The sequence below is a fragment of the Poecilia formosa genome, unplaced genomic scaffold (genome assembly GCF_000485575.1).
Source record: "Poecilia formosa unplaced genomic scaffold, Poecilia_formosa-5.1.2 Scaffold25, whole genome shotgun sequence".
Taxonomy (NCBI): domain Eukaryota; kingdom Metazoa; phylum Chordata; class Actinopteri; order Cyprinodontiformes; family Poeciliidae; genus Poecilia; species Poecilia formosa.
In genome coordinates this window covers 3,531,285-3,555,065 of record NW_006799964.1, presented here as the reverse complement: position 1 = coordinate 3,555,065, position 23,781 = coordinate 3,531,285, and the positions used below count along the sequence as shown (strand labels likewise).

The 23,781-nt window shown below is 35.7% G+C and overlaps 1 protein-coding gene across 2 annotated transcripts in view; it reads right to left on the bottom strand.

Moving 5' to 3' along the window:
* The window catches only part of ipo11 (importin 11), a 105,033-nt gene that overhangs the window by 54,715 nt on the left and 26,537 nt on the right, over positions 1–23,781 (bottom strand). For both annotated transcript variants that reach the window (XM_007548188.2, XM_007548187.2), the window contains 9 exons: positions 22,879–23,031; positions 22,082–22,125; positions 20,948–21,038; positions 19,797–19,844; positions 17,571–17,676; positions 7,702–7,828; positions 2,191–2,224; positions 1,994–2,034; positions 1,753–1,869 (listed from right to left, as the gene is read on the bottom strand). In XM_007548188.2, coding sequence (XP_007548250.1) covers positions 1,753–1,869; positions 1,994–2,034; positions 2,191–2,224; positions 7,702–7,828; positions 17,571–17,676; positions 19,797–19,844; positions 20,948–21,038; positions 22,082–22,125; positions 22,879–23,031 — 761 coding nt within the window. The remainder of the gene's footprint in view (positions 1–1,752; positions 1,870–1,993; positions 2,035–2,190; positions 2,225–7,701; positions 7,829–17,570; positions 17,677–19,796; positions 19,845–20,947; positions 21,039–22,081; positions 22,126–22,878; positions 23,032–23,781) is intronic.

Here is a 23,781-nt window from a genome sequence, read left to right as displayed (position 1 = left end):
ACCCAACACTGGGATTTTTTATTTCTTTTTTGCTCAATTACACCTTAGTAAGAAGCGGGTTAGGAGCGGAGGGAACAGTAAATACAAAAACACGACATACAGCCCCGAGGAGAGAGATAAAAAGTGAGGAAAATCAGACCCACTAACCAGCCTAGGGTGACATTTGTGAGATTGACAGTGAAAAAGGAGCTAAATCTCATATCTGTCATCGTGTTCATTTCAACTCAAGCCGCACTCATGGTTTCATTGCCGAGGTTTTTTTTTTTTCCTTCAACTGCTGCCACTCTTTGTGGGTTCGAAATCCCCTGTGAGAGGATCTAGAATATTAATGGGACTTCAACCGACTCCGATAGTTTAGCCAATGCCAATGACTGGTGAAGACGTAACCAAACTGACAGTTCACCAGGATCAAAGTAATAAATTTGACAGATTTAAGTCAAGGAATCATGTAGGCAAAGGTACTTAGAATGCATCTTAAAAATATATATATATATATCAAAGAAAAACAGTAGGGGATCCAGAGGATGGTCATTATTTTTAGGACTGACAGTTAAATGGATTAAATTGATGCTCAGAAAAAATGGCACCCACATGACCATAAAAGGAGCGCAGAGAGATGACTGTACCCTCATGGTAAATGAGAGCAGACATAAGAACAAGCGCTGCCTGGGGCTTGTGATTTAAAAAGAATCGGGCTAAGTCGTACTGAAAATATCACTGAGAAATTATGCATGTCTGTCTAACTGTATAGCCGTATTTTTGTTTTGTTGGCCTGGTCCGGGGGTTGCAGAAGGTGACAAATGTTTTGTATCTTGGTGTCGCTTGTTCCCCTCAGAGTACAGGTCAATAACTCCAGCTTGTACAGTTATTCATCGAAGAGTAACTAAATTTCTCCCTTGCAGAAGGGCACCTTTATGCTCACCACAACTTCATTTGTCACACTTGAGACATGTACAAGTGCCAATAAATTTAAATACCATTGCAAGGTTTCAGTGATACAATGTAGAAGAAAAGCTCATAATATAAACGAATTAGGTACAGAGTGGTAGATTTTATTTACAGCTTATAATTTTGATGATTACCTCTTACAGCTTTAATTAAATTAAAGTTCCCAGGACATTAGATCAAAAGAGGATTTTTTTTTTTTTTTTTTTTTTAGAAATCTCAGCCCACGGAAAAATATGTCCATATACTGTGCAGTATATGCAGTCGGTACTTTTTCTGGATAATGTTTTGCTTGAATTGCTGCATCAATGCAGCCTGAGGCACTTCTGAGGTGTCAGGGAAGCTAACACAGCTTTAATAGCAGCTTTCAGCTCGTCTACATTGTGCCTCGGGTGTCTCTCATATTCTCCTTGACAATGTTCCCTGACAATGTTCCGTGGGGTTGTTTGCTGACCAATGCAGTTCAAAACTTGTGACTGTCTTTTAAACACTTACTTAACCAATTTTTTTCTACCATACTTTTACTTTTCTCTCAACTTTCCATTCACATATGCATGGATACAGCAGGGTAAACAGACCAATTCTGTTGGTCCTATGAAACAGTCCAATGTGCCAAGAAAATGGATTTTCTGTTTTCATAAGCTACAAGTTCAATAAACAAGTTATCACTCTGTGTAACTTTTCCATTCATTCTAATTGAAAGCAGTTAACAAAATTAATGTTTTAATGGTTTTCTATATTACTGAGGGTTACCAGTTTATAAAACTGCAAGTGGAACAACAATCCAAAAGCTTCGTCAAATCTTACCTGAGTGTTGACTCTCTCTATGACGCAGGAGATAACATGGAGAACCTGCATCTTAGTGTCACACTCTGTCACCTGCTGCAAAAGCTGGAAGAGCAGCCCAAAGATGGACTCCAGGTACTAAAACAGAGACAGAAGATGCAAGACATTCGAGACTACTTATGACAAACCAACAAAATAAGCTTCATTTATTAGTGAATTTAAAAATATATTTCTTAACAGTTAATTCAGATATTATACTCACAGGGAGGAATTGTTCTGTCCGAAACTCAAAATCATCAACAGGTGATCCTGAGTTATGGATATAACTTTACTGCATTGGACAGACTGAGACCAAAACAACTTTTTATTTGCTCTGCAGAGATGCAACAAGTCTTCAAAAATAAAATATATCAGAATGAAAACTTCATTTGTTGGAAAGTTTTGACATGGGGAGGATATTCAGCTTTAGTGTTGTTGCTGTTTCAATCCGCACCTGTGAGGGAGAGAGAAAAAAGAACTAATTTAAAAAAAGGAATATTCAACAGTGCCACTTTGTTAGTACACATTTTTTTTATATTGAAAGCTGCACAAAAATGGAAAATAAGCTAAGTTTATAGAAGTTTCAGGTGAATAAAGCTAAGAATATTATGTCCCCGTCAGACATTTCATAGCCAACAAATATGAAACAGCTGCATAAAAGAATGCAACCAGAATATGAATAAAGGAATGAAGAAAATCCAATTGCCCTGATTTATCGCCTCTTTTAAAATGAGTTCTAAAGGCTATGCATCTTTTGTAAACAACTTTCAAAAACCTGAATGTTTTCTAAAAAATTATATTTATTCATTCCCCCAAAACCATTAAAAACATAAATGAAAGAAAAAAATCTCAACTGTGAAAATTTACTTTTTTGCTAAATTACTGACTGTAATTTTAATTGGATAAAGCTGAAGCTATTGTTATTACTGTGAAACATTGAAACTCAGACAGCTACACACAAAAGCCCATACCAATTTATTTTAAACTTTTGGAAATAAAATTCCTAGCTAAATAATTTGTTTTAAAAGATGTGGCATCTTTTATACTGGTAATACTATATATTACCAGTATAACCTAGCAGAGTCTCAGTAGGGGCTGGAAACATCCACCAAGGAGAGAAATCAGATGGCAGAAGAGATTAAAGGAGGTAAATGAGAACAGAAAAAGGTAAGGAGGTGAGAACTCAATTACTGCAGATCCTTTCAAGCAAATAATTCATGTCTCTGTGGGTGTGACAGAGAATATGATTTTTGAATCACAGTGGAAGCAGTCCTGTGGATAAATATTTTTATATACAATGTGTTAAAAAAAAAGTTACCTTGGCTTTGCAATTTTGCTCAAAATGTAACTACTGTGTAACTGATCACACCCAAACCCAATGGCATAGAACATTTGTATTCATTTATCTACCCAAGTTTCTTTAGCAATATCACAAAACCTTGCATTTCTGCCTGACAACACAAACGTTCTACATCAACATTTAAGGAAAATGGAAAAGCAATTTCAACAACATGGCTTCAGCTACATCCACAGTAAAGAACATGATCCATTGTTTTACTTGCATCAATCATGCCTCTCAACACATCGGCGTCAGTGAGGTCTGCAGAGATTGTCATTTGTTTCTAGTTTTCCAGCTACACATACCATCAGTCTTTGTGCAATTGCCAGCAGGTCAGAACAGTTGGTCCTGGCAGCTGATGTTAGCTATTCCCCAGAACTGATGAAAGTGATAAGTCTTCTTCTTTACTGGGCTGAGTCACTTGCTAATCCTGCTGCAGATGGTATCTGCTATGACTCCCAGGACTTGATCTAATAGCCTTCACCAAAATCTTTTGATAAAATGTACAAAACTCCAAGGCACTGACCTGTTGCTAAAAAGTTTCAGAAGAATGTAAGCATCCGTGTTCGGTTTAACTGTAAATCACAAAGAAACTGAATAAAGATTTATTGTATGCAAGTCTACAGATCACTGTAACTGATCATTTTAATTATAAAGGGGGGAAAAAAAGCTATCCGGGTTAAGTTGGCCAAATGTAAATCAGTAAGTACTGATCCGCCCGACTGATCACTTGACCAACTCCATGTTTAACTATCAGTATGAGCTCAGCAGAGTCAAGCTAGCCCGAATATGCTGAGGGAGTTTTGCTGTAGACTTCACCTGGGAAGAAAACATGAATGAGTTGAGAGAGGTAGACTGGCCAAGATATTGGATGTGGGAGGAGCCACTGACCATCATAAACAGACATGATGTCATTGGATCGTCCCATAGTGAAACACCAGCGAAAATTAGAAAAAGAAACAGCTCAGTTTTCAAAAGAAATTTTATTTTGGATTTTAATGATTCACATTTCTTTTATCCAAGGTTTCTTTAATAACGTTCAACATTTTCAGACTCATTTTATTTATGCATTTATTTTTTGATTACCTTACTATATCTGAATGTTGAATTCTAATCTCTGTGAGGCCATTGAGGCTATCTTGAGTTTCAAAACTGCACAAATAAAAGTTAACTCAAAATTGCTCAGTCAACAAAGCAAACTGAAACAGAAGAAAACTGACCAAAAACTTGAAAACAGCCCAGTGAAAGACTTATTCTGCAAAGCATGGCTGTCATCTTTGCAGTTGTAGCATCTTTCTAATACATATAGTCAAATGTCCTCAAGCTTAAAGAAAAGGACATAATCACTTCAAAGCAATCAGGACCGCAGCCCAGAAGGAAGTTAAGTTTTGATTCATCTCCTAATAAACGTTCTTCCACCTCAAGCTATATATGGCAGCTGATTTTTCAAGGCGGCAAGAGAAGAAGAGTGTGAACCGGCCTATCAAGTCTTAGCTCAGCTGTGTTATGGCTATGAAGGCAATAAGTAACAATTTGCTCTTTATGAATAAGATGCAGGAGAAAGCTTCCTGAGATGAGACATTAAAGGCTACTGCTGGGGTAAAGGCGAAAAAAAAAAACGATTTTAGCTTTTATCCCAGCTTTACAGTTCTTAAATTACGCCCTTCACTTGGAACAAAATCTTAGTAGGAATAAAATCTCTTAGTTTCAAAGCAACAAGTATCAAAGTAAATATATATCTTCAAAACTAACTGGACTGACTGATACATTGTAGCTTTACCCATTACCATCATTAAAAGTTTACAATCAATAATTCATTATAACCAAGAGTATCAAAGTGGCCCCAGGAATATTGATCAAAGACCACACGATTGGTCAGCTCACTGGTGATGCAAGAGTAAGACTGTGTGGAAAAAAGGAGCACTGAAACTCAGAGGCATAATTACAATCATAAACCTTAAGGCAATTTGCAGCATGAGTAATCTTCATATCCATTAAGCTTCACTGAAGGACATAATGGTGGTAAATGAAGTATACTATAACTGCAAATCATTGTCCGTCTCTAAATGTGTCCAGTATTTATGAGGAGTAAAAATTTAATTGAAAAATCAAAGAACTCGAGGCAGAACGTATTTGTACACAATTGCTCAAAATGAACAATGTATACAAGATCATATATATTATTTAAAATTTTAACTGCTCACTCATTCTCTTTAAGAGAAGTAGGTGTAGACTGTTTGGTGTATTTAAATACACAAAGTTTGAACAACAGAATCAACACAGAAACAACATTGGTACTGGCAAGAACTGTGTGCTGCCTTTGACACAAAAACAAGATTTTCCTCTGCCACCTGAAGAGGAGATAAGCAACAGGTTAATCTTAGCATCCTACTACTTTTAAATTAATCCACAGAAAATTTTATTTTGCAGCTTTAATTCTACCTATGGAATGCAAACTATGACTATCACTTCCAGGCCTTGAAAGAAACACTAATTCCCTTGTGCATTTCAGTGACAATTCACAAAGAAAGATGCCTGATGATAATGGATTGGTTTCTGGAAATAAAGCTTTTACAAACTTGGTTTCAAAACTGTAACTTTATCTTACCTTGTATAAATGTTTCAAAACTGTCCAGGTGATGTACAATGAACCAAGTGCAGCAATTTATTTTCCTGCTCCCTTAAACCACCAGTGATACATGGACTGCTAGGTTAAAAATCCCATTAATTTGATGTCAAATTAATGGGATTTTTATTTTTTTTAGTGGGGCAAAATCTGTGAAAGCAGGAAGGTGGTTGCTAAATAGAAATATTTACTGAATTTTCACCATAATTTCATAGCACCTTCAGGTACCCATGTCACTTATCAAGGTTTAGCCGTTTTAAAAACACAACTGGCAAACTACTAGCATCAGGTTGGTAAAGCAGCTGACTCACTTCCTGACTGGATTCAACAGATAACCAGTTATGAGTTTGTCATAGAGTAAAAACTCGTCACACTTATTAGCTATTTAGTCTAATAATTGTATTTAAGTAAAATAAAAACAAGAAATAAAGCCTATAGACACCATTATAACCTGAATGTGTTGTGCTATGTCAATAACAACAAATGGTATCTATCTAAGATAAAACTACATTGTGTCACACACTGCTGTTTTAAAATTGTAAATCAGCAATGTTTTGTTGTTTCATAAGATTGCTAAATGATTGAACATGAGAAATCTCCCATCACCACAGAAGCCATGCAATTCGGATCAGAACAGAACAAAACGTCAAGTAATTATGCTTTGCTCCACTTCAATAAAAGAATCAGAGCTTATTTGTAAAGATGCCTCAGTCTTGTGTGTGTTATCATAATTATGTTGAAATCTTAACATCAGGCCAAGTTTTGAGACAAAGAATATCTTTAAGTCAGTTTAAAGTTAACAGTCTGTGTAAATAAAATGCATTATATTTGTCCATTGCCCATCTCTCCTTCCCGTTTCCTGAATTTTGTCATCTGGCTGGGCTGCAAACATACAGCTGTCTACACGTACTCTACCTTGATGTCAGTTGCACATCAAAATTTAATGTTTCCCCCCCCCCATTTGCAGAGCATTATAAAATTCCACCTGGTGGCTGTTCTGTTGTCTTGCTGACAAGCAGACAAACCACTGTCAATAGATACCTGCACCGCATTCTTTGCCTTAGGCAAAGAAAATTTCATTATTATCACATTATACTGTATTGTGCGCAGCAAAGGGAATCCAAATAATTATGCATTTCAACGGTTCTTCCTTCAAATAATGAAGTAAGAGATAGAATTAGACAGGGATTTTCAACAAAGTGGTTCAAGAAGACAGACAACTTGATTTCCTTCAACTTCAATCTGAACCCCACAAAGAATCATTGACATCCTATCCTATAAACCATTTAAAAATAAGTCATCAATCAAGCTCTCTGCTCATGAAATTCAATAGTGGCAAAATGCAATTTGTGGTGAGGCTAACAATGAAATAATAACACTTTTCCCACAATAGGCTGATGGGAATTTGGAAACAGAAGCTTTTGCTTTTTAACTAATCACTTCATTTTCACAAAACTTTAAATTAGTAAAGAAACAAAAATCATTTTAGACCAGATGTGCTTCTGGAAAGCTGCCAGCATGTGCAGAAACATGAAGCGATATGAAGTACAAACAGTTGAGGCTCAGCCAAAAGTAGGAATGTCCTAATCTGATCCTGTGCAACAGATTAAATGAAAAAAAAAAAAAAATTAAATGAAACTGATTCATATGAAATCAAATGCAGTCATCTTTGTTTCAAATTTACTAATGCTGGTGTTTTTGCATGTCTTACACCAGAAACGTTTATTCTAGACTTTATGGTCCAAAAGGTTTTGCCAGGTCTAAGTCTAGAGGTCTAAACAAAGTCCATGTATAACGTCAACTTTAAAATAATAATCACAGACAAATGTTTAAATCACTTTGTCTGTATCAGAAACAAATGTTGGACAATCTCATAACTTGTATAACAAATCCATTTTCAATTCCATTCATTATAAGCGCATCGTTTTCTAGAAGTCAAGCCAAGGTGTGTGTGCAGTTTGCTTACCACTAGGTCTGGATCCTGCATGAGGCTTAAGATCACCTCGTAGAGCAAAGGTCGAAGGTCAGATTTGAATTTGACAGAGATCCATTGCCCTATTAGCCAGATGACTCGTCTTCGTATCAGCTTGTACCTGGAAAAGGGGGGAATACCATGAGCTCACTTCTAGTTTATAATTTATCAGAAAGATCAACATTTGTTGTATTGGATAGTTACGTATAGCATGGATGTTATTAAATTATATGAACAGAGGTTATTTTAATAATATTTAAAGAGAACATAAAAACTTTTTTTTTTTTTTTTTAAATAAAAGAGCATCCTCACTATATATGTCATGTCAGTTATTATGAAAATAGCTTGTTTCATGGTCTACCAAAAGTGATTTTGGGATTGACTGTAAATAACTAATCCACACATAGTATATTGTTTTAAAAAAAGAGAGAAGGTGTACTCTGAAGAAGCCAATTACACATATTAACTATGTATATCACAAAATTCAACTCAAAAAGTTATATGTACAGTATTATACAGAAACCTGATGCCAACAGAATATTTCTTTACACATAGTATCATCTAGAAGACAACAAAGGAGAATATGGTGATGTAGAAAAGGTAAAAAAAAAATAAAATAAAATAAATAAAAAATAGAATTTAAAATGAAGGCATTACATTAAGGCAGCAGGAGCAGGAGGGACACTTACAACAGAAAAAAAAAAGAAAAAAAAAAAAATACTGTGCAAAGGAAATAGTCCTGGAAACCAGAGGGCTTTAGATGCCCATCTGGGCCTGGTGTGTGATAGGAATTAAATCTCTCTACACTGCATGTCAAGTAGTGATGTTTATTTTTTTCTCAACAGTTGTTTTGGGCGAGTGTCCAAGAGTATCTGCCCTTTTAAATTCTGAAGCAGAAAATGTGTCAAGGGACCACCTCGACAGAAATGATGGGATAGAGGAACGAATTGACTGAAAAATGAAAAGATAACTGATGGGAGACAACACTCTTGTTGGGTCTCTTGTCAAATATCAACAGAGTAAAGAAACCAGACACTAGGCTATCCAGGAGAGTCTACACAGCAGCATGACTCATTGCTCCTAGATAACAAGCGTGTTTGTCAGTTTATTGCTGGTTTATGCTGGATATGGTTAGGATAAACCTTTTTTTTTTACTTGTAAAAAGATTTTAAAATCTAAAAGTTACAATACCCATCAACAATTATCACCAACAATAAACCAAACACAGTTGTGAAATTCATTTTTATTTATTTAACAGGATGCAATACCCAATAATCTCTACAAAGCAAAATGGTCTTTTTTGTGATGCTGGGTCCTCAAAGGACCAAATTTAGAATAACTTAGGAATGTTTTGACCTATTAGTGATGTCATAGAGGAGTTAAGGATTTACTCCAAAAGAAAACTGAAAAATAAGTTGGATTTGTGGTGCATTCTGATCTTGTTAATAATAATAGATGTTAAAACTATAATACTCACATAGTGCTATCATTAATACAAGCCAATATCTTATTTCTGTCCATTCTTTTAAAGCAGTTTAGCCTGGCTTTTGGTCAAACATCTCTACTTTGGTTTTATTTTTATGCACATATATTTATTTTACTTGGCGTCTACATACCTTTTCTATAAATGTATCTTTGTTCCCTTTGCATGTCTTATTTTGGTGTTTGCGCAGTTTTACATTTTATATCAAATAGCTGTCTACTAAACATGTCATGGGATTTACTTTGAGAATTTTTAGAATTGATTGTTCTTAACATGTTGGTTTCTTATTTCAACATCATTTGATGAATGAAATGTGTTACAGAAACACTGTACAGTAATGCAATTAAACTTGAGGCTTGCAGCGTAAATTCAAATTTATAACCCGAATGTCTGACTAAAAAGACAGTTTTTAAATTTTTTATTACGTCTGAGAAATGCGGCTTGTCTTTTAGATAAAAAAGAAAAAATGGGAAAAACGAAGAAAAAGGGAAGGAGGGTTAAAATTGGTTGCTTCCATTATACCACAGTGTGCTAAAACAAACAAATTGAAACACACTAGTGGGTTTCAATTTGTATCCTCAGTAAATGAGAGTCCACAATGAACCTACTGGTGGCACCACGTTGCTAAATTTGCTCTATAAAAATAACCAGAGCACTCTAATGAGTCAATGTAATAAATTTTAACCCCTGCCCCCTTCAGTTTTGGTCTCTGCTACACAAAAGACAAGATGTCCCCTCACAGCCTTCTGCAGTCAATTTATTACACAATGACAGGTCTTCAAGGCTGCATTGATGAGATTACTGTGCCGGATTTTACATTGATAGTCTTATATTGAAAATGAGCAATACTTATTGTAGTACCTGATGCAGCTGTGGAGGCTGCAGTTGGTAGTGTTAATTTTAGCACAGTGTGGTATAATGGAAGCAAAAGAATGGGAAAGTAGACGGAGGTGAGTACCTGACAGGGGTTTCTGTCCATCAGTCACAGGTCAGACATGACTCATCTACACCATACCTGTCCTCCCACATAACTTCACAAAGCTGTCAGAATCCCTGCTCATCACTCTGGGGAAACGCATGCACAATCCATGGACAAAATATGAACTAAACGGGAAGAAAAACCCCAAATTCTACATAATCTTTACATAATATGACCTTTACTTCTGAATATTTTGCTCAGCTTTGGAGGATGCACTGGTAGAGTAGAGAGCAAGAATCCATCCAGCATTACTTCAGAATGGTTTTAAGTAAAAAAATAAAAGCATTCTGATTATCGGACTTGCCTGACAACATGGGAATGGAGAACTACTTTTATTAATTTCAATGTATGCTTAAATTCAAAATATGGTCTCAGCACAGAAAGTGTTTAGAATATTTATCTTTACATTAGGGCAAAATGTAGTTTGTGCATTTGAAAAGCAACTGACATGTCTGAGTATTTGATTTAATGGGACTTTATTTTCAATCAGAAAAATAAAAAAAACTGATAACCGTGTGCTAAGCTGCAAGCCAAAATGTCTAGAAAAAAAAAAAAAAAAAAAGAAAAAAAAAAACTTTTTTTTCTATTTTCAGTCTGGGTCTTTCAACAGATTTGGCTCATTTAAAAACCTACAGAAACTGCAGCCTTTGTAATTGAATGAATTTAAAAGGTCAATGTGACGGTTTTCCCTCCCTTCACTTTCAATTTAATTTTCCCCATTGCAAACATTCGAAACTCAATTACTGTGCTTTATGTTTGCAATATGAAACAAGAAACAAAAAGTAAGTCAATCCAGTGTCAATTTCTAGATGTAATGAAATGATGAAGAGAGCCAATACGGACTAATTTTGCAGCATGCACTGGTCACCCAGGAGAGCGGCCGTCTCTGCCACACAAAGGTCAAGTTGCAAAAGGCAATGTCAAAATGCCAAAGTGTTTTTTCAGTCTTCTACTCTGACAGTGGAATGATGAAACACTCCATCTGTATCCCACAGGCTGTGAAGGTGACACAAAAAGCTCTTTCTTGTTACTGTAAAAAGGTAACATGACCTTCCTTCCTATGAAGGAAGGTCATGTTCCTATGACCTTCAGTCATAGGAAGGTCATGTACATGTACTGCATACATACCAATACAATTTTTATTAGATTAGTATGAGATTGTAGTTAAGTATACTTCACAAGGAGTTTGTGCATTCAGTGTTTTCTCAGATACAACGATCACGATCAACTATCACTGGCATACCAAGCAAAACAATCAAACAGGTGTCAGCTAAGGCACTCGTACTGCCTGCAGCTACGTACTCATTATGTAAGATTTAATGTTCATAAAGAAACTTAAACAATTTCTGTTTTTTACTGATTGGTCGTAAATTTTGACACTGTGGCACTTTTGCAGAAGGTAATTTACCTTTGGGAGATCCATAATAACAATGCAATGGAAAGGCATGCAGGGATTATCCTCTAGATGCCAACAAAAATCTGTCCACAAATGTCAAATATAAAAGGCTCTCCTTCAAATATGTAGCTTTGAAATAAAAATTACATCGACAGTGCAAAAGTATAATTTACCTTCAAAGCCAACATCTCTTAGACTAGAACTTCTGTCAAACTATTTCCTGCCTCGTCAACTTAAATGATATTCATTGTTAGTTTGTTTGAACACAATGCACCGACAGAAATGGCCCCTGTACCTCCCCAACTGTAGTTTGGGGAGGTACAAACTACAGTTGTACCAGTGCCTCGGTACTGGGATAATTTCTGCACTGTTACTTACTATATTAAGTAACAGTGTTGCCTTAATAAAAGTGATGGGGAGTTTTCCTTTAGTTTCCACACTACAGATGTTCATGTTTTAAGAGAAAATATAGAAGCTGCCTTTCAAGTAGCCTACTACCAGTGAACAGAAACATGTGGGGGAAGGACAATGCTGTGTTACTCTATGCCACACAAAATTATCCAGTCACTTCAGCATTTCCTGTGGTTTTGAAATTACTTTAACGTATGATAAATGTATGATATAAGTCACTTTCAACCTCAAAACCACAATTTTGCAAAATATTAGTCTATTAGTATACCTTGACATTGGCATTGAATATTCTTGGAGTTTAATTTTGTCTTGTTCATGTTAGACTGTCTAACATCTATGTAATTAACACTGAGCTGTAGGTTTTCCTTACCATACCGGTCTAGTGACGTGTGTATCTCTCTTACATCCACAAGTAATGTTATATTAAAAGTCACACACTGTTTGCAAGATAAGGCATTTAACATTTTCCTTAAATCTGTAAATACCAGTTGTTATGGAGTAGAAATACAGGAAGGTATAGAAAATTATTCATATTGTGCAATGCACTTTGCATTAGCCAAATAGAAACAGAATATCAATCAGCCTGCTAACATAAGAGATGTATAGCTAAATGGTGTTTTGAACTGCACTTGCAGTCACATCTACATGTAAACACAAACCTGTTAAAATATGTCACGGTGTTTTGTCTGTCTCTTAATGGGGAAGGAAAGCCAACAAGCCCATGACTCATTTCTCCACAAAGCTGCAGAGAAACAGTGAAGGTCATATAGCCATTTATTTAAATGCCGTAACCTTCATCAAATTACCAAAATGCTGTTTTGCATCACCTTTAAATTTCACTACCTCCGCAATTCTGGTAGCTTATTAGAAAAAGGTTCAGCGAAACAGTCATTTTGGCAAGGTGTCCAAGACTTGCTTTAGTGCAATATACAGCAGTTTAGGTGGAATGGACTTCATAAAAGAAGCTCTTCTTCATTCAATGAGAAAACAGTGAACTGACTTGAGTTTTTATATTTATTGATTGTTGATGGCGATAGGTGAGGACTAGAAAGATCAACAAATATCACAAAACGTCCCATGAATTGATTCACAACTTGACGTGATGAGGAGGATAAAAATCAATAGGGCTTCAAGGATATCCTTGGCCAAGGACACAGAATCACACTTGTCATAGGCGAAATGTGAGCAGAGAAGAAATTAAGCTCCACAAACTTTGCAGGAGCAGAAGTTTGGTTCACACTGCTTTGATGCTGATAATCAATGCAAAATCGTTAAAACTAAATTTCCTACTGCTGATGTTTACATTCTGTTGTTGTTGTGTGATGTGAATATAAAAAAAAATGTGAAGATCAGAACAAACATGTTGTATTAAAGCCTCTAACAGCCATCACCCAATGGGCCAAGAACAGCAAACAGCGGAGCAGCTGGGATTGTTCTGCTAACAGCAACAAATGTGCATTAGGCGAGCGAGGCGGCCAAAAAGAAAAAAAAAGAAAAAGAAAAAGAAAGAAAGAAAGATCTGCTTTGTGTGTGGCTTCTGACAGAGACAAAAAAGCTAATGTTATTCTGCTTCTCATGAGATTTTCCAAAGTTGGGTACATATTTCAAGCATGAAGCTGCTTCCATTTATTAGCCATTACTAATATCACAACAGACAGATGAAGTCAATACTGATAAATTACTTGCATAAAGTATTCAGGCTGGAGTGGGAAGAACAACAAGATATATTAATCTACCTGTAGTGGAAAACAATGAGTTCAATAACATTTCTACAGACAAAAAAAAAGTATGGAGGAAGAAATTTTACTTTAAATATAGTTTTCCTTTGATTTGTCCTCCACATCAGGGTGAAGCATAACCCAAAATGCAAAGGACTAACAATGGAGTAAAACCTGATACTTGTGCCACTGGATGCTGCTCAATATCATTATTAAAGTCTTGTGCATCTGTGCAACTCACAATAGTATGTAATTTGATCAGCAGCTATGCACAACTCTGGGACACCACTGCTACCAATGATTTGAGCATCTTTCTGCAATGTCTTTTAAAAGACACTGTGTGTCATGCAGTTGTGGTAGAAGATACAATTCTGGAACTTTGCTGAATGTTGCCTACAAAATCACCTCCCACATGGAATTATTGTATATATTATTATCCGTTTAACTAAAGACCATATATCGCTGTGTGAGCCATATGGTGTCATCCTTAACACATCCTCATTCTTAACACATCAAGGATGAGCTTGCAAACTGACTTACTAAAATAATCACTTGTGAAAAACATATTAGCCATTGTGTGTTAAATAATGTACATGGTAGTATTAATAACCAACAACAAAGACATTCAAGTTCTGACATCTGTAAAATGCAACCTTATACCAACTAAGAATGGGCAAGTAGGGTATATATAAAAATTGCCCTCATCATCCATTATCATGTACACTACTATTGGGGCAACTGCAGCTCAATAGGAAGGGCATTTCAGTTCCAGTTTCCTCCGACCACATGTCGAGGTGCCCCTGGGTGAAGTACTTAACCCCAAGTTGCCTACCAATCTTCATAATGGGAGCATAAATCGGTGCACAATTGAGTGCCACTGAGTGAGTGTGTAAAGTGCATTGAGCGGTCAGTGCGACTAGAAAAGCACTATATAAATTAAGAAGTAATTGTGGGCTGTGACTACTCTGTAGAAAGAAACATGTAGTCACAATCCTACAATCTATTACTAAAAGAAAGTCAGAATGGATTTTTAAACTATGTGTTATTGCAAATATATTGCCGGGTATTGTAAGCAATCCATTTTTGTAAAATGTTTATAATTATTCAGTGGAAATCACAGCATATCAAGTAAACCTGAAGAAAACACTGATGCTTATAAAGTGTAAGAAATTTTCCATTTTCACTAGGAACTACTTTTAGAAAAATGTATGAAAGGATAGATTATTGGAACAAACAGACGGACACAGATTCATTTAACATCTGGTTGAACGTTAATTAAATATACACAACTTAAATGTACTGCTGCACACACAGCTATTGGAGATCATGATCAATAAATAAGTTAAACTTTTTATCGAGTCATCTGAAAATATTTAAAGTCGTTTCTCAAAAGGGGTAAAACTATACCCTTTAGAAGGAGCTAAAATACAAATATGAATAAATTAGCACTGAAAATAGGTGCACTTAGAGGAAGGTACATGAAGGTGAGGTTTGAACATACATATGCAACAGAAAATGCTAAGTTTCTGATTGCTACAATCAGAAGTCAAGGTTCTCTTGTGAGGGAGATCATCAAACACGCCTCTGTTTAACATTCCGGCTGTAAAAATGATAAAAAGCCAAATGTAGCAGTTCTCAACACTGAAATCAAAAGGTATTTAAGGAAGAAAAAGAATTGTCAGTCTTGATTAAAAAAAAAATAAATAAACTCACTTCAATAACATTAAAAACATTTTGGGCTTGTGAAATAACTTCAACAAGAGTAGTGCTCTGTTGTCAATGGCAATGACATGAAACTGCAAACGCAAAAATTTTTCAGAGCAAGTAACAGGATAAAAAGTTTAAATCCAAACTTGTCTTTCCTTTAATCACCAATTAGTGTGTTTGCTTTAGTAAATATGCAACTTCATTGGTTAATGAGCTCAGAAGGTTAAAGAGGTCAAACATTACATAAGACAACTTTTTTTTTTGAGTACATGCACTTTAATATATACTCCCCCTTAACTAGGCGTTAAGCCCAACTGTTTATTCCCATTACATGCACTTTAATATATACTCCCCCTTAACTAGGCGTTAAGCCCAACTGTTTATTCCCATTAATGCATACTACTAACCAACATGCTTTTATTTCTGTATAACTGACCTGGAAATCTTAAAAAGCAGAGATTTCAGCAATTTGAGGATATCCAAGAAATTTATTATAAAAATAATAAATCTGATCTTGAGGATCTACATGCTGTAGTGATGTCAAGCACTACATCTTAGAAATGCTCCACTTTTGAAAAGGATATACTATCCAACAAAATAGTGTTGAATATGTTCTCATATCATGGCGTCCTGTTATACTAACGTAATCTGAATTTAGCAGATGTTGCTATAAAAACAGTGTCTGATAAGTATAAAGTTAATAGCCTGAGTGAAGTTATTACAACAGAGCTCCTCAACAAAGGAGCAATGGCAAGAGATAGTTCAAAGAATTCATGAATGTAATGGAAAAACTGATTTATTGTTTTAATGTGTATTACAGACAAAGAAAAAGTGGGTGAAACGAATCATATTCAACTATCAAAGCATTGACAAGGGAGCAGAAGAGAAAACAGAGAAAGAAAAATTTTGGGAAAATGCAGAAACCCCTCCAGGGAGTCTCCGGTGCGATATGTGGGTTACCGGAAGAGCAAACTCACTGAACAAACTCAAACAAGAGCTTTAGAAAAATAAAATTAATTAAAAAACAAAAAACACCAAACAAAGCAACTTATTTGGCACAGCCTTGAAACACAAAGCATTTTTCTCCAAGTGCAAACCTTTCCAGCTTGCACTTCAAACAGTCCAAGTTGCTTTCCTCTTAAATCAAACAATGTTTGCTAATGAGCTTGATTGTTTTTTTCCCCACAAGGTATCAAGCAAAAAAAAAAAAAGAAGAAGAAGAAGAAGGAGGTGGAGGTGAACCTTCAGAGAGAAGAAAGAAATGGGGACATGCGTAAAAAGTCAAGGGTTTGTTCACACCTGGACAGCGTGGGTGACATCAACATCCCTGCTCTCTGACGTCAACACTAACCAGAGTGGACGACCTTCAGAGAGCTCTAGGCTTTTTGTTTTGTTTATTTTGGGTGCCGAGAGTGAAGGGCACTTCTTTGTTCTTCATTTCAAAACACGCCATCATGCCTTTTGCTGCGCCCTCTCTCATTTTCTTCAAACAAATTCATCAAGCAGCTCACTGTGGATCCTTAAGTCCACGGTCAGTACACTTATAGCTGCTCTCCATGGGTCGGTGTGCATACCTCAGAGCCTTAAAAACACTTAAGCTACCAAGTTCTCTTTTAATACAAACATTTCCCAAACAATTTGTTCTTTAGCTAATTTATACACCGTAACTATCATAAAACGTGAAAGAAATGTGGGAAATACATTTATTAGGGTCTCCTGGGAATTTAACAGGGGTGTATAGACTTCTCGCAAGCCAATTAATAAATCCATTTTTTATCTCACCTGTCCGAGTGAGTTGAGCTTGTTCTGGTACATTTAATCACTACTTGCACTGAGCCATTTCAAAGGAAAAAAATGCAGTCATTAATATTAACTTGACAGCAGCTGAATTTTAGCTTGTTACTTTTGTGCTTTTGGCATGCTTTCAGTGTGTTGCTGCCTACAATCAGTGGCTGTAAAAGGTTAACAGTTAATTAACATGAGTTAAACTTAAAGTCAAATCTGCAACAAATCAGATACCAGCAACAGAAAATTAAAATTAAGTGAGAGAAACTAATCTAGAAAAAAGAAAAAAAAATGATGCTTAGCTGTTTCAGGTTTCATTTTGACTCAAACATGAATATCACAAAAAAGACACACAAAAACAGAGATTAAATTTTTTTTTAATACCTGTGATGGCTGACTTGCAGCTCTCCAAGAAGCTGATTCTTGAACCACTGGTCAAAGTCCACATTGTCAAAAAGTTCATAGGCTGCCAGCCCCACTGCATTGTAAACTGAAATAAAACAGAAAACTGTTTGAGTCTCCGTGTTACGTCACACAGTCACTTCCAACCATGTAGTAGAAGATGATGTTGTCAAAATGTACTGAAATCTATTAGAATCAAGAGCATTGACTTTCATCAGTTATTCACTGTAGCAAACTCATTGTAGAAAGAAAAGGAATGGGGGAGGGCAGCAAACATAGATGGATCTGGGTGAGTTATTTAAAAAAAACAAAAAAAAAAACAAAGACCACAACACATTCTGAAAAATGTTGCCTTAATAAAACACTTGTAATAACTTATTTTACATTTAGTCACTTGTAACATCCTAGCTGATGACTAAGCCCGAGTGTGTTTCATAGGTGACAAAAAAAAAAAAGGAAATAAATATCTTAAAATCTCAGAACATGTACAAAAAAATAAATCAAGTTATATAGATTGGCCACAAACTTTAACACATTTTGTAACACAAATTGTAACACATTTTTATTAAGCTATTTAAAAGTATCTGCAACATTTACAACTATTATTGAGAAAAAAATAATTATTTTAGCTGTATCTGCACTTTAAGATTTTACAATGTACTAATTTGCGCCATCCGTCCTTTTTGGACAGCTAAATCCCACACTGTGTGTTGTTTTAACTTAGCACCATGTCTTGGCCCAGTTTAATTTGCCCTGGAGATGCTTTAAAATTAATTTCTGCTCCACACATTAACATTATTTTGACTCTCTAGGATGAGATGTTTAAAACATCTGCATTTATAGTGGTTCAAAAAGAAGCACCTGAGGCAGCTAATGGTCTGCTCCTCTACACTTGCTCACTTCTAATGAACAATATTTCGGGGAGTGGAAGGTAACTCTGCCCAAGTGGCCTTTAAAAATGACAAATTAGGAGGCTAATATAAGTTATGCACAGTCCCTCTCCAAAATCCCAAATTAAAAATCACAACACACGAGACCATATTGTAGAAAATGAATTAACATTTGCGGCAATGTGAGCGGACCTCTGAAGACTACACCAATTATAGGAAGTAATACATATTTACAAACCAGATAAGGATACCTTGTGCTTCCAGGAAAATGCAAAATAATTACTAGACATAGGCAAAAAAAAGTGGAGGCCTCAAAACATTATGTCATCTCTTTTATGATCGATGCAACACAATTTTAATGATTTCAGACACTAGCTTTCCTACTTGTACCTGCAATCAGAATCTAGTCTGACGGAAATCAAAGCAGGATAAACTGCGTCTTGTAAAAAATATTTACACTCCTTGAGGTTTTTCACATTTTCTCACATTACAGGAAGAAACATAAATGTACTTTATATTGGGATATAATTTGACAGACCAACAGGAAGTAGTGCACAATTGTGCAAGTTTTAAACAAACAAATCTGAAATATATGGCTTGCATTTGTATAAAAAAATCCTTTAGTTTGATAACTGAAAATAAAACTTCCTGCAACCGATTGGCACCTAATGTTTAGTCTCGCACTAAACAGAGATGTTCTGCGAATGTCTCAGAGGTTTGTTAGTGAACATGAGTGAACGAACAGCTTCATAAAGTTCGAGGAACACAGCAGACAGCTGTATAATAAGGGTATGAAGCAGTCAACAGATTTGTAGAAAAGCTACTTTCCTACTATTGCAAAACACTGTGGTTTTCAACTTTGTCCTTCCACATCCTTGTTGAAAGCAAATAAGTCAATCCTCATTGAGTGCATGAATAGCTCTTGCACAGTTTCGTCATCTTATTGGGTATTTACCATTCTACCTAAACTGTCAGGACACTGGTAGGGATCTCTAAAGCTATCTAGGTAACAGAGACACTCCATAGAACACTTGGATGTTTTTTTTAACATAAATCTTAATAAGTGGCAGTTCTGGGTTTACATTCCAAAATAAGCAGGGGATGGAACAAAAAGTCAAGAAAAAGTTTTATAAGGTCGACAGTCAGTGCTAGTATAAATATGGATTGGTTTGAAGAAGTCTTTTATTCACAACATTAAGAACTGCAGAAGGTTTATCGCATTTAAGATGAAAACACTGACTTTAAAATATTCAGGTTTGATATTCTTTTGCCAAACCATTACCAATTCTTGAAGAAAATCAGTAGACCTTTGACTAACCTGCATCCTTCATCAGCAACTGAACAGGGTCCTCCACATTTGTTGGGCCTGGAGAGATACAATAAACCTTTATATAAAAAATGGCAGTTTAGAGAAATATTTCTGCTCAAACATTGTATAATGGCAACAAATATTCTGCCAGGTGTAATTAACGCTGTATATACGTACATCATATTAAACTTAAAAGCATTAAATCCATATAATTCAAGTCAACTTATCAGCATGTTCTCTCTATGCCCATTTTTTTCTGCCATTAGGTTTACAAAAAATATAAACTTTTTTTTGTTTGTTTTTTTTTCACTTCAGGAGAACCAATTTCCACTGCAGGTCAGGGGGAGACCATGTTTAGACAGAGAGGAAGCAGACTTCTGTGAAAAACCAATGTGAGTAAATCCTACGCTACCTCAAAAACAGGACAAGAGCGAGATGCCACTTCCCCCAGGAGACCAGCAGCAGTGTGTTGAATGTGTTTCTGACTAAGAAGCCGGAGAGCTGAAGCTGGGTGTTATGCTGATAATCACCTGGGAACCTCACAGTCCTACAGACTGCATGTCTCAGATACAGGGACCACCCACAGACATGCGTTTGGTCATTTTTTGATGTACAATCTTATTTACACTGAGTCATCAAAACAACAAGACAAGAACATGAAATTAGCAATTTGGAACCGAATTTATGTGGCGGAACACAGCATCGGTAAAGTAAGGCAACTGTTTGTTGCACATTACAGAAATAAACTATCTTGTTATGCATTTGGTACATCTTATAGGGCTGTTTTTAATTATCTTATTTTTTCTAATTCATTTATTAACTTAAGTGGGGGGATCGATTAGTTACTTGTTTTAATTTTACAGAGTGTGCTTCAATATACTACATGTCACACATTTAAATGAAACATGATTCATTCAAACACAGAACTGCAGCTCAGGGACTCCTCTCACACACAGCAGGTAAACAAATATAAATATTCCTGATCTACATGAAGTGTGAGAGTCAATGTCAACAACGTAGATAATTAGCAGTGGTTATATTTTTCAAAACTGAACTTTTCGGTTGTTATACAAATTACTGGAAAAACAGACCAAATTTCTGCCAGTAATAGAAGTCTATGTTGGGTTGATTAAACAGCACTGATTAAACATTGCACTGACCCTGCAGATTCTGAACCATATCCAGGAGTACTGGTGTCAGGGTCTGGCTGTAGTTGTGGAAGATTTCCAGAAACAGCACCTCTGTGCAAGGCTAAATGAAAAAAAGAGGACAGGATATTTAGTAGTTATTAATCCCAACACCTTCTATGGTAATACAGCTTACTGTGGTTTTGTAGGTCGGCACGTGATCAATGTAGGCTAATGTAAAAACAAGAGGTATGACAAAAAAAATAAAAATAAAATAAAAATGTTTACCTCATTAAAAATTAGCTCTAAAATGAAAAAAAAAAAATAAGTTTAGCAGACAAGGACAAACCTCTGATCTTGGTTTATCAGTTTATGAGGTTACTAGATAAAACAATTTTTTTTTTTTTTTTCAAATAAAGGTCTGAAATGCTGGACATGTGCTGAGGTGTAGGGGATGGCATGAGTCATACCCTACAAATATTAGCAGCATATATCGGCAAGCTACGGCCTACTGCCAGTGAATCTAACCCAGCTTAAAAACAAGGATAAAGTCGTAACCTGCATCCCATATAGCTTGATAGGTAAAGATAATCTATAATTACCTGGTAGTAAATCTTTTGTCCACCTAATAATCTGACAACTTGTTCAGATTATTTTCACAGCAACATGGCTCCCAAAAAATGCCAATTAAACTATGATTTTTATAGATTACTAGTTATCAAATTCCACTGAATTTTACAGCTTATCGCTTAAATCAACATTTAAGCGTTTCTGCTCTTGTGCTGCAAGTAAGAGCTAATGGCAATACCAAGTAAACAAAGGTTGCAACCAAACATAAAATAAAGCAGTAAATTAGATAAATTGGATTTAAAAATGTGTGTTTTTCAACTGTTTTGGAGCAAGAACTTTCTCGAGCCTAATTTCTGCTGTTTCTTTAGCAAACCAAACGATGTGCTTTGTGTTGTATAAAGTGCCATTCATGAGCACAGTAAAGCTCAAAAGACTGAACAGACATGGGTTACTACAAAACATTTCTTTCACTTAGGGTTCCTTTATATATGAAAGAGGGGTATTCATTCAGCAAAAGTCTATTTGCCATTCAATGTTCTGCTTGGCATAATTAACAAACCATTGTCAGTGCATCTCTATAATGTACTTTTAACTTACCCGTAGACTGTACTTCCATGAATCACCACCAGTTTCTTCAACAGCTATAAAGATGATAAAAATGTGAATATATTAGAACTTTCTCATGTAGACTGTGGATCTATTACACAGCAGAAATATGGTTTTGCTGCTTGATAACTCAAAAGACTTGTGCGTTTCAAGATTTGTGCAGTTCTAGCACGTGAAAAACAAACTACATTGTGATACCGGGCATTTGAGGTCTCAAACTTGTAGGTGTCTAAATGCCCCTCTGAAGGTTGTGTGCTTTAACACAAAGAAACTCTTATTCTCTCTCAATTAGAGCCACGATCTCTAACCTTGTTATTTCACTGCAAGTGTCTCTAAAAGCAAAATGAGCATTTTTAAAATGCCAAGGAATGACACTTTAAATGGAAAAAGCTCTCCAACCAAAGGTTCAGCTTTATACCGGTTCAGTTTTCAGTCCGTCAGTTTCAGTAACAGGTTTGGGAGTTTCCAGCCATCACAACTCATACCTCTAAATCTATTGAAAGCTATAAAATCGCAATAAATGTTATAGATCTATAGAGCTTTTATAGATCTACCGTTTCGAACGCCAGTGCATTAATATACTTAATACAATATAATGAAAAACCAAACATCAAGACACTTTTCTAAAATGTTTAAATAAAGTCTGAACTGACAGCTGTATATCTGACAGCTGACTGATAAACATCAACCTACCCAATCCCACAAAGTTCTAGGTGTGCCTGAAGAGCAAAGCAGTTTGAAGCCTCAGATGTTTAGATTCAACTTTTTTAGGGGTGTAAGAAACCCACCAAAGCTCTCCGGGTCTTCCTCCCACATTGCCAGTTCTTCTTCTGTGAGGAGAAAATAGTGTGAGACAAGTCGGCGCCCGATCTCTGTCAGCGTGGGATGAGTGAAGAAGGCTGTCTTGATCTTGTGAGCCTCTAGACTTTCTGGTTTACTCTCTAGCGAAGAGGAAAAGGAGAACACAGACAAGAACCATAAACATGTGTTGATGTTGGCATAATATAATCCATAAGTTGTACTAACGTAGCCCAGCACATTTGGTTACACTGTCAAGCAATTATCAGATTTAAATTACTTCACAACCGCAATAAAAACAGGAAGTATGCACTTCATAATTATCCATTTTAGGCAGGAGGGGTGGGGGAGCAGTCAATGCTATAAATAAATTATTTGCTTTGAAATTTGTAATTTTCTAAATAATGTATTAATTTTGAATGTTAGGAAAAAGATGTGAATTAAAGCTAAAACATATTCGCTTCATTAAAAGGTATCGTCTTTATAGTCATGTTTATTAAGATTCTGTTGCATGGTTTCTACATAGTTTTCCAAATTTCCATACTTTTTAAAAATTCATCAACAGAATGTTGCTGCTGGAGGAAACCAAGTGGAGCCTTGCCAAAACAACTTGGTAAGACTCCACTCATGTCTTTCTTTTTGGAAAGACATAAGTTTATGTGAATGTATCTAGGTTGATCCTAGAAAACTAATGAAAAAAAAGAGTGCTGCAAAACCAGAGCAATGGACATAATTCATGAATTCAATGTTCTGGAAAAAAAAAATCCATTTCACCTCCAACTCAAAGCGTGATTTGTTTAAGTTCAAAAAGAAAAAGAAAATCCCCTACATTTTATTCTTGACATTTTAGTAAAAAATGTAAAAAACACATTATAATAGAGGGTTTAGATGCC